At 37.0% G+C, this 12,105-nt stretch overlaps 1 protein-coding gene across 1 annotated transcript in view; it reads left to right on the top strand.

The window, feature by feature from the left end:
- The window catches only part of ITGBL1 (integrin subunit beta like 1), a 125,616-nt gene that overhangs the window by 107,578 nt on the left and 5,933 nt on the right, over nt 1-12,105 (top strand). Inside the window, exon 9 of the mRNA XM_072352982.1 lies at nt 9,816-9,962. Coding sequence (XP_072209083.1) covers nt 9,816-9,962 — 147 coding nt within the window. The remainder of the gene's footprint in view (nt 1-9,815; nt 9,963-12,105) is intronic.

Genomic DNA, 12,105 nt, shown 5'->3' with positions numbered 1-12,105 from the left:
TTCAGCAGCTTCTGATATGACAGACAGCTTCAACCCAATCCTGTAAGACTTGTCCGATGTTTTGTTTGACTCTCACTTTCTTTCTCACTCTCTAACATTTCAAATGTTTCTTTTGACACATGCTGTTTCTCATCTCTTCACTCCCATAAGATTCCATCACCTTTAACTTTGTTTCATTTCTCCTTCTGCAGTTTATTTTTTTCACAGAACTTCTCCCCCTAATTCTGTGTTAATGACACACACATCTCTCTCTGTTCCTTATGTGTTTGCCCTGCCTTTTATCTCAACCTGAACTTCTTAAGTCTCTTGCTGAACTGCTTATTCTTTCCCCTTTTCTTCTTTTCATGATTATATTTCTACCACTGTCACTACCTATGCAAACACCATCAGGCTGTAAGCTGTTGTTAGTAACTGTCGGCAGAGAACTGTAAGATGGACTCTGAATGTGCAGTCTGACACTGAGCACTGAGAGCCTATAAGCATACAGAAAGAAAACCAGTGTTTTGAGATAAAACACATTCTGAAATGAGAAATGTGAATGACAACCTTAATCATTTGGATAAGAATTGTTACAGGCCTTCTTTGACCAGCAGAGATTGATTAATAGCTTGCTTTCCAGACCAGCTGTGCATGCGATGGTAGAGAGACATGAGGTGAAGGATATGATAAATTAGGGTACAATGGAGCGAGACCTTATTATCATGTTTCTGTATGATTGTAGTGAGTCATTCACTTAGAAATTGATCTGCCCATCTTTGCAATACCAGGAATAGAGACATTTCTTCTCCCCAAAGACAGAAGTTGCACGAGGACTTGGAAAAGATTCTGCATCCTTCTGTTAGTACGTATGGATTCTCCTTCCTTTGTCCATGCCTCTGCACAGAGACTTGTGTGCCCCCAGTGGCGCAGTGGTTTAAGCAGCTGCCTGCGGCACTGGAGGGCCTGGGTTCGAATCCCCTCTGTGGCGCAGGGGTAGAAGTGCCACTTCGCTACACAGAGGGCTCGAAACCCGGGAGTTGGACTCGATGATCTCTAAGGTCCCTTCCAACTCGCACGATACTATGATACTATGATATGATACTATGATACTTACTATGGCTAAAGGAGTTTTGAAATGCTGTATTCTACCTACCTAAGGGCCCATTGCTTGGAAGCCAGTTTATTTCAGTGATCATAGAATCACTGAATGATCTGAGTTGGAAGAGACCTTAAAGATCATCCAGTTCCAGCCCTCCGACTGTGGTAAGGGTTGCTACCCACTAGATCAGGCTGCCCAGGGCCCCATCCAACCTGTCACTGAACACCTCCAGATATGGGGCATCCAGAACTTCTCTGGGCAACATGTTCTAGTGCTTCACCATTAAAAAGTGAAAAAAAAAATAAAAAAAAATCCTCCTAATATCTATCCTAAATAATCTCCGTTTTAGTATAAAATAATTTTTTTTTTTTTTTTTTTTTTTTTTTTTCCTATCACTAAAAGTAATTTTTCTTTCTGTTTATAAACTCAATTTAAGTACTGGAAGGTTGAAACAAGGTCTCCTCAGAACCTTATCTTCTAAAAGTTAAACAAGCCCAGTTATCTCAGCCTTTTTTTCACAGCTGAGGTGCTCCAGCCCTCTGACCATATCCATGGCTCTACTTAGGACCCACTTCAACAGCTCCTATGTCTTTCTTGTGTTAGAATCCCAGGCCTGGATGCTGTACTGCAGTGGGGCCTTACAAGGACAGAATAAAAGGGGACAGTCCCCTCTGTCTCCCTGATGGCCATCCCTCTTTTGATGAGGGGCTGATTTCAGTGAGTTCTCCTAGCCTGTTCGTGTACCTGAGATCACCCTGACACAACTGCGACATCTTGTACTTGGCCTTACTAAATCTCATTCAGTTCATTTGGGCCCATTTTTCAAGCTTCTCCAGATTCCTCTGGATTACATCATTTCCTTCTACTGTATCAGTTACACCACCCTATCTAGTGTCAGGTGAAAATAGAGGTGCTGAGGGTTCACTCAATCACATTATCTAGGTCACTGATAAAGATGTCGAAGAACACCAGTCACAAGGCAGACCCCTGGAGGATACCGCTTGTCACTGACCTCCACCTGGATACGGAGCCAATGATCACAAACCTCTGGCTGTGATCATTCAATCAATTCCTTTTCCACTGAACAGTCCATCTTTCAAATTCATATATATTTTTTATTTAGAGATAGGAATGTGATGTAGGATCATATCAAAAGACTTGAAAGAATATGTATGATTTACCCTGATGTATTACAGTGCTGTTCCACAGCAATATTATACATCATGCTTTCTTTGACTTACTTCATCAAGTTTTTTATCATTTCCTGTGGAAAGTAAATACTTCTAGTGCCAACAACAGCACATACATGACTGGAGCCAGCAAGAGTTCTGTCTGGGCACAGCTGTGTCACTGAAGTACACAAGGATTAATCTTTATTTATCCTATGTCCTGGTGAGATGTATACTTCTCTCTCTCCTCTGAGGTTATGTCCGTCCTACAAACTGCAGATGTGTCCTGATCTTACAAGTGTAATTATTTCCCCCACTGTGTCCGGTAATGTTTTTCAGTGATGTCACTGTTGGCTGTTCCACCTCATTGGATTGACTGCTGATCTACATGTTCTGCTCTCTTTCAGGACTGAGGGCAGGCAGGCAAAAAGAATTCAGGGCAACAGTAAAGATCAATTTGAAATTGACCTGATAATGCTCTTAACTTCATTCATTTTGATTTGTTCTGTGGACCACGATGGGCCTAGCTGTGAGTTTTGTCATAGCAAAACATAATCTACTGAAGGAATACACCAGAAGCCATTCTGGGTTTTCAACATGCTACTCGCAGGTGCAGAATTTTGCTGCTGAATATGGTGAAAACATCAAAGAAAAAGAATTGGTTGAAACTCCACACAAGCTTTGCTGGGGCAAATAGCAAGGACTGAAACTCATAACAAGTAACACATAGCACTAGGGATGATCTCATACTGTTTTATGTCATAATTTCATTTGCAGCCAATTAGATAATCAGCTTTGAAGGGACCTTTCCATATTCAGTCACGGACACCTCTATTGCCTTTCAAATTAAGAAACAACAAAAATTCTGGTCATCCCAGCAAGCCAGATTTTTGAATGGTGGAAAAATCAGTCTTCAAGAAGCATGATATGTGTATTTTCAAGTGTGCAAATTGACACTGATTACTTCTTAACTTTTTGTTTTGGCCACAGCACATCAAAATTTAATCATAACACTGTATGGAATCCAGTTGGGTAATTGAATAATTGGCATATCACACTATCTGCTACATCAAAGATTATATGCAGATATCTTCTTTGTCTGTTTTTCCCAATTCCTTTAGTCTCATTATTTGGAGATTCTGATTGTAGTGTGAAGGTTTGTAAAAGTTAGAGGAACTGCTTTTTGCTTTGGAGAATATACTGAGGTAATAAGTAACACTTCTCTCCTTCTTCCGGTTTGCATTCACACCAATTTCTCCTTTAAGAGTAGGAAATCTGTGTAGTGAAACTCCATATAAGAAGATATTTTTTATTTTTCTAATGAAATAAAATCTCCAAGTAAATTAATTTTCACCTCTTAGGAACAATCTCTCATTGATTAACTCACTCACACTCTCACACTCTGCAAGCACCCAAATATCTGGCTTTAAGCATTTGGTCAGGATCATTTCTGTGTGATGTGGAAGATGGACAAGAGCCACGAGTCATCAAGCTCTTAGTAGGCCTTTTCTTCTTGGAGAACAACAACCATCTGTTTTTTAAACATGACTTTTATTTTCTTTAGAACCCACTACTTCAGATGATTTTCTTGACTAAGGATTTTGCTTACTTCCACACAAGTTTCCTACTTTTTGCCTTGACATTTAGAACATTGTTCTTTTGGTGCTCAAAAGGAAAGGGATGACATATATGTACTATGCACTCTGTCTGTTTTGATATCCTTTACTGTGGAGCACTCAGTCTTTTGATGACATCAAGTCATTGTGGTATTGACAGCATAATACATCACTCAGTTTTCCTAATGTAAATGTTTTGTTTGATGTCAATGCAGGCCATGATTTTAACCTAATTCTGGTGTTTCATTTAATGCTTGCCTAAACATTTCCATTCATATTTTATATACACTAGCATTAAGATTTCTAATATCAGTCTCTATCTATTGGCAGAAAACAAGGGAAAAACTATGATTTACAAGCCTGCATGTATATTTGAAGCTACAGCTGTCTGTTTATACTTCAGGAACAGACACAGAAACTTCTAAATCATGTTCTTAAAATTACTGAAGGATTATAGGATCACATAAACATTACCTGTACATACAGTAGATAATGTCTCTCCCAAGAGGCTGGTATAACTTACCTCTAATTGCCATTCTCCTTCGAACATAATTTTTTCATTGCTATCCAGCTAGACTAAGTAATTCGATTCAGAGGACATGCTGGTTTCATTTTTTTGGGAATATAACTATGCATTGTCATATGGTAAGCAGCAATAGTGAAATCTTTTTAATGAAGATTTCTAGGTCCATACTGCAGAAATCATGAATGATATTTATTCTCTCACATATACAGTGAGACAGAAACATGATATTTTTGGATTGCATGCTCTTATGAGACCAATAAGTTCATAACCATAATGAGAGAGCTGTGATTAATGATACACTTCATTAAGCAAAGCTAACTATTAATATTATGGTGCAGCTGCTGTTAGACAGTTTTCACGTTTCTTGCAGTAATATTGCTTCACAGAAACAGAAATATATAGGATATAATATAGCTAAAATGCTTAGGAACACCAATTAGAAAAGAAAGAAATAACATCAAACTATCATCGAGTTAAAGATAGATTTTGACATTGTTTGGTCTGAAAATTCAGAAATATGGATTCAACTTCTGACTGCTATTCACAGTTCACAGACTGTATCAACTGGTAATCATCAAATGAAAGTCTTCAGTTATCTAAATGTAGGCACCTTGTATGATTTCTGAAGTCTGTATCCAATCATAGTGTGGATCTAAAAGGACACAGGGATGTTTGTATAGTTACTACCATCATGAAGACGTCCTTGATACTTTAAATTATGTCAATCAGCACTAGGCAGCATCAGAGCTCAACTTGTGATTTCTTTTTTGTTACTTTTGTGTTCAAATAAATACATTTTCCTCTCCAACATATTTTTCATCTTTTCTGTTCAAAAAATTCAGTGTAGAGACCAAGTTTTCTTGACTGAGAAATCTGAAATCATGCATGGTATATTCTGTATTAAATTTAATTGTTTATAATTACTTTCCTATTTTTTTTTTCTTTTAAACTTACCACAGATTTCTGTCCTAGTCACTCAGACAATTTTGCAGACGTATAAAAAGTTGAGACTTCACATAAATACATAGAGTGTTTATTTTGTTCAGCTTTTACAACAGCATAAAATGTGACTTAGGTTTGGAATGAACTTTCTAACAGAATTGTTCTGTTGAAATAAGCAATAAGGGAATGCTAATGCATCAGATTTAAGTTGACTGGGAGGTATAAATTCACAAAGGCTAAAAGGGTCTTATACACTGAACTTCACATATTAGGCTGTAAGTTGACATTATGTTATTTATAGGACTACCTTATTTTGAATTCTGTGTACTGTGGGCAACTAAAGCTCTGAATAGGGCATTTAACTGTGCTCTGAAGACTATTGGTCCATACCAACATCACTAGATAGTTTACTCCAATAATTATCATCCTTGTATAACTGTTTTTTTTTCTCCCCACTTTTCAGATTGTCTCAGTTTGTCAGTACCAGCTTTTCTCTGTGGCTCTCTCTTTGTCTTTCTTTGGTAGTTTGAGAATCCCCATTCCAATACCTTCAAAGAAGGGAGTTCAGATGTTGATGAAACAGTCTTTTTGTGTGTGTGTGTGTGTTTTGTTTTGGTTTGGTTTGGTTTGGTTTGGTTTGACTTGTTTGTTTGTTTTCATTTTGTTTTGCTTTCATTTCTTTGTTTAGTTTTTCCACAGTAGAGTTAATAGATACAGATCGAGTCATTTTCTTTGCCCTTTGAATTCTTTCTTAGGAACTTTTTGTGGCTCCCAAGTTTCTCAAAATCTTTTCAAACATGGATTATCACGGTGTGTTTCCATCTCCTCAGTGCTCTAAATGTTCCTGTTTACTTCTGCTCCTATTCATTTCTCTCCTTTTGCATGCATATGAAGATTGCATTAGTCCTCTTAATGGAAATTTCAGTTGAATTCCCTGTCTGTTACATACTTCAAGCTGGAGCCACAGTCCACCTTTATTAGACTTGAACAATACCAAAAACATACAAAACACATATAATGCAAACATAATAGAAAACAATCTTTCGGTTTCTGCTTGGTTTCTCTGACTTCATTTTTCATAGCTGGCATTCTCCTGTATTCCAGTATTAACAATAAAATAAAATACATTGATCCAGTAATTATTATTTTATTTTATTTTTTTCTAACCAATTGTTTTAGTATATTTGGGCAGGTTAATCAAGCCTGCTCATTTAGAAATATTTCTCCCAGATTTTTAATATGCTTTTATGTTAATAATACAATAGAAAGCACCTTACTATCTTGGGTAACAAAGCAAAAATCCTGTTTATCCTTAAGTATAGAGATAAATATTTGTCTCATTTCATATTTTGTTCTAAACTGGGGATCCTGTGTTATGCTGAGACTTTTCATTTTCATAATACACATTTAAAATTTATTTTTCATCCACTTTTTATTTTCTGGTCTCTCATGTCTCATTTCTCTCTTATGTCAGTTTTATTCAGATCTAAATTTCTCATTTATATGGGTTGCTTTGGCTGTACATCTTTCTCATTCATAACTAGAAAAGCCTCTCTACTATTACTTGTTAGTTTGAGAACTTTGTTCTCCTGACATGTCAGATATCTTCAAGGCTGCTCTCAACTTGCTGTTTTTGAACATAATCTAACTGTAATTGGTTAGTCCATAAGTAAGAAAGATCTTCCTCTGAAATAATTAATTTACTGTTTTCATCATACTAAAATTCACACTTAGTGGTGCCTTTTTTATTAGAAAAATATCATGTAGGTTTTTTGGGAACACTGACAACAATTGCAGGTAATTTTAAACAAAGTAATAGAATATTTAATATAATCTTTTTCTTTCCTTTGTCCCCCCATGACAGATTTTTTTTTCTTTTGTCTGCTAAAGATAAGCATTTGAAGTATTCAGTCATGTATTTAAATGATCATGAACACTTCTTTTTATGAGCAAAGATGCATTACAGTAAGCAATTTGTGATTTTAACTGCTTTATTTTAAATCTGAATTTTAAATATGATAACAGGCCAACACTTTCCAGTAGATTTGTTTATCCTGAAGAGTTAAATTGGTATTTCATTACTTTAGCCAATTCAGTACCACATTGAACTTTACATCTTCAATTAGAGATTTTTCTTTTCCCTTTTGTTGTATTCTTGATTTTTAAACTCCTCCTTGAAGGAAATTATCTTCAGAACTAAAAGCTTCCATGCTTTTTTTTGCTGTTGCTGCCCGTAATTTTGAGAGTCTGAGATTTACTGGAATGAAACTGGGACGCTTAAAATAATTTGAATATTACTTTCAACTGAGAAGCAATGTTTATTATGTTTTGGCCCTTCTGTTAGGCTGGCTTGTTTGAACATCTTCAAACAAATGCAAAGAGCATCTGCAAGTAGGATATAAATAACTAATAAAACAGGTTTTCACAGGCTCTTTCCTCATTTCACCTCACAATATAGTATATGATATTTTGGTAAAATAGATACCTCAGACAAAAAACAGAGTAGTCCTTTATGCTCAGGGAGTTTATATGGTTGTATTGTGTTTAAGCAGTGGGGTCTGCAGGGGTGGTTTCTGTGAGACGAGAAGTTGCCCCATGTTGGACACAGCCAGTTCCAGTTGGCTCCAGAAGAGAGGACTGGGATGACCAATGCAAGACAATGTATGTCAAAATTTTATGTGGGAATTTCTTAACTTTGTTTCCCATAAATAGATGCTTATTTGTTACCTTTTTATTTGACTTAATTACATGAAGGCTTTAAAAGCATGATCATTCTCTGCATTCTTTAAATCATAATGATTACAAAAGAAAAATGAAGCAAAATTGCTTCCCTGGTGAAATCAGCATAGATTTCTTACTTTTCTTTGCTAAAATGAGTAAAAGTATTTATAACTCTACAACTAATTTTCTGACACCTAAATCATGTTGAGCATCTTGCTTATCAGTAGCTGACATATCATAAATCTAAGCTTATTTTTCTAAGAAAAAAAATAGATAAGTCAGATAAAAATACTCTGAGAAAAGCTTATCCATAGTAAGGTTATGTAGAAAACGAATCATAGAGTCATAGAATTACCCAGGTTGGAAAAGATCTTGAAGATCATCAAGTCCAACCACAGCCTAACCATAGTACCCTAACTCTAACAACCCTCTGCTAAATCATATTCCTGAGCAACACATCCAAATGGCTCTTAAACACATCCAGGGACGGCGACTCAACCACCTCCCTGGGGACCCTATCCCAGTACTTAACTACCCTTTCTGTAAATAAGTGTTTCCTAACATCCAACCTAAACTTACCTTGGCGCAACTTGAGGCTGTTTCCCCTCGTCCTGTCACCTGTCATCAGTGAGAAGAGACTTGCCCCGCTCTCATTGTAAGCACCTTTCAGATACTGGAAGAGAGCGATAAGGTCTCCCCTCAGCCTCCTTTTCCCCAGACAAAACAGCCCCAGCTTTCTGGGGTTAGATGCCAGATATATTGGCATCTAACTGGGAGCTGCATTTGAGACATCATACCCAGTTGTTTTCATCCTCTTTCATTTTGGTTTGTGGTATCACTGTGTTTTCCAGACATGACAAAGAATCTACGGTAGCATTGCACTTCACCTATTGCTAGTTCAATCCATAATATTTGATACATAATAAATGCATTCATGTAAATTTGTAACTGATTAATCTCACTTGCAAAATTGTTAATAAAGTTGTGTTCTTTGTTACTGAACATTAACTTTTGTGTAGAGAATAAGATCCAAAAGAATTAAGAACAATCAGTACATGATCTGAGCTGCAAAAACATTCTCCTGAATACTTAGATGTCTGTGAATATGGACAGCTCCAAGACTTTGGAGCTTCCAGTATTTTCTAATACCCAAGTATTTGGGTACCAGCACTTAGAGCAAATGACAAGATTTGTCTCTCCTTTGGGCTGCTGGCAGTACTGTCTCTAAGTTTGGAATGTCAAGTCATATTATTTCACAAGAAGTACACAAATTATAAAAGTAAAATTGCTGGCTTTATTCTCTGCATCCTACAGTTCAGTGCTTCGCCAGATATTCCTACAACTTACTCCCAACTTCCCAGCTTCCAAATTATCTCAGTTACCTCATTTCCACCTGTGTCCTAAGCCCAGTAAACTAATTAACTAGCTAAAGATGTATTTTATTTTATTTTATTTTATTTTATTTATTTTATTTTATTTTATTTTATTTATTTTTCCCTGGAGAATTACAATTCTGTAACAAAAAGAGAAGTACTGGCTAGGATATGTTCCATTTTTCTTTTTCCTATTTTCCATTTCTGTATTCTTGTCTGTATTTGTTGACACTTTTTCCTCTTCCTGCTTCCTTTTTAACTTTTCCTGTTTCATTTTCCTTCTTCATAGCAAGCCCTTTACACTGCAGAGATCTGGAGGTGATCTCAGCTATGACCACAGTCACAGTTTTCTGCTTGTTTTGCTAATAACCTACCTTGGTGTCATTACAGGCCATGGCATCTGTTCATGCGGCCGATGTGTTTGCCAGGAAGGGTGGTTTGGAAAGTTGTGCCAGTATTCCAGGAAGTGCAACATGACAGAAGAGGAGAGCAGAAGTCTCTGCGAGTCTGCAGATGGTGTATTATGCTCAGGGAAGGGTAAGATCTGACAGCTTATCTACTCCACAGCAGTGCCCTTCCAGAAGAAATGGTCAGGTTCTGGCAGACTAATGTGCATGAAATTGGGCTGTTGTTTAGTAACTCTTTCAAATGCACCTGTTACTAAAAGAATTTACATTTGGCTCCATAATGCACTTACATCCATTTTGCCAAACACCCACTGCAGCCATACATGCTTAATGGCATTAATATTCTATGCAATTTGTTAATAGCTTATAATTTCCTTGATCTGTTTATCTGATGCTTTGCATTAAGCAGCTGTATGTTATAAACCAAATGTTAGTGCTCCATCTAGTCTGAGGAGATGATGCTACCTGCAGCAACACTGCAGTGGGCAAGATGGCAAATGTAATATCTCAGGCAACAAGAAGTTGAGGACAGAGCTTAGCAGCAACATTTGGAATGCTCAACTTCCCTCTGCCAGGGCAACAGCAAATGAAAGGTAGATATCTGTAGTCCCCATGGCAGAATCCAACACATTATTTCCTAACTTTTATTAAGGTGGTTATGTCAGCTTCAGCCCAGCTATATAAAATTGCCAGAGGGACAAATAAAATTTTAAAAATCTTGATAATTAACTCAAATTGTTCTCTGAGGTTCTTACCTTGCAGTCTTTCAGGATGGCTGACTGCATTTCTGGAAGGAGGGTTTCTTTGCTGTAGTGCAAGCTGTCTTTTTTATTGTAATACAGCTAAAAAAGAAGAGATGGTAAATGTGTGGTGGGATTAGATGGAGGCTGGAATGCCTCCACTCAGAAGTCGATGTGCCATCTTCTCTGTCCATGCATCCACTGCATAGACAGTGATCATCTTACCTGTTAACTGAAGAAAACAGCTAAGAATCTTCTACATCAGACAGAATTTAAATTTCCCTTTCTGGTAATTTTTATGTGCATATGCATGTGGAGGTTTTAGTCTGACCTTCTTCAACCTGCTTATGGCTTGTCCAAATTCCTTTCCATTGTACAATTTTATTTTACCTATTTATTTATTTATTTCTAGAGTTGGTGCAAAGTCATGGAAAAGGAGAAAGTTTTGGTGTTTCTCTATTGATTCTGCAGAATGTAACTATCTGTCTTTCAATTAGGGTACCTGAAAGAGAATACTGAGTTTCTGGAGGACTGAAATAACACTGTCATAATACAGAAGCGAACTTTGCTCCTCATAGCCCTGATCTCCCTGTGATTCTTTATACAAACCATGAAGATGAGCAAACATGCTTAAAATCAATAAAATACACAATATTGAATTCTAAGTAAAGGTAGAAATTAAAAATGATCTTGAATTTTAAAATACTTGCATTATCTGCCACCTTTTAGGTGGCTGAAAATTAATTTCTCCAGCCTGTATGTTTTGCTCTATTAACAAGTAACTTTGAACTCATATATCAGGGCATATGTCAAAGTAAACTTGAGACTTTGGGAGCAGGTCACCTGGCAGGAACTTGCTGAGACATCAAGAATCATTTCTCCCTCTCTGTTAGCTAGGCTTCCTGAGGAGAGGTTTGCAATCTTGTAACTGGTGTAGGCTGGAGTGTTCTGGAAGTTGCCATGACTTGTGAAAGCACTTTTAAACTTAGATTTTTTAATGTAGGGTCCAAAAGCCCAGATTTTCTACAATTTTAGTTGACTGTTAAACATGTATTTTCTATGGGAATTAAAATTCTGACTCTAAATCCATGTTCAGGAACACTAGTGGGATTTTTTTCTTAAGTTTCTTTGTCCTCTTTGCACAGCAAAGTTTCCAATGGAAAGTGTCCCTCAGGGCAGCCAATACTGTGAATTTGTGCCAAATTAGGTTCTAAAGCAGCATTATTGTGGGAACATCTGGGCATAAACACATGCTTGCTCCAGAAGAGAAATATCAGTGTATGTCAGATAACTTACAGAAGTGCATGGCTGGCAAAAATCCAAGGGGTAAATCACAGTACATAGACAAGCACTAATGTTAGGTCCATACCAAACTTATGAAGTTTAATAAGGCCAAGTTCAAGGTCCTGCACCCAGTCCAGGGCAATCTCAAACACAAATACAGGTTGGGAAGAGAATGGCTTGAGAGCAGCCCTGAGGAGAAGGATTTGGTGCTCTTGGTTGATGAAAGTCTCAACATGGGCACTCACTGTG

The sequence above is a fragment of the Excalfactoria chinensis genome, chromosome 1 (assembly GCF_039878825.1).
Source record: "Excalfactoria chinensis isolate bCotChi1 chromosome 1, bCotChi1.hap2, whole genome shotgun sequence".
Classification (NCBI taxonomy): domain Eukaryota; kingdom Metazoa; phylum Chordata; class Aves; order Galliformes; family Phasianidae; genus Excalfactoria; species Excalfactoria chinensis.
The sequence above is the reverse complement of the archived record's forward strand: the minus strand, read 5'-3'. Positions and strand labels throughout refer to the sequence as shown.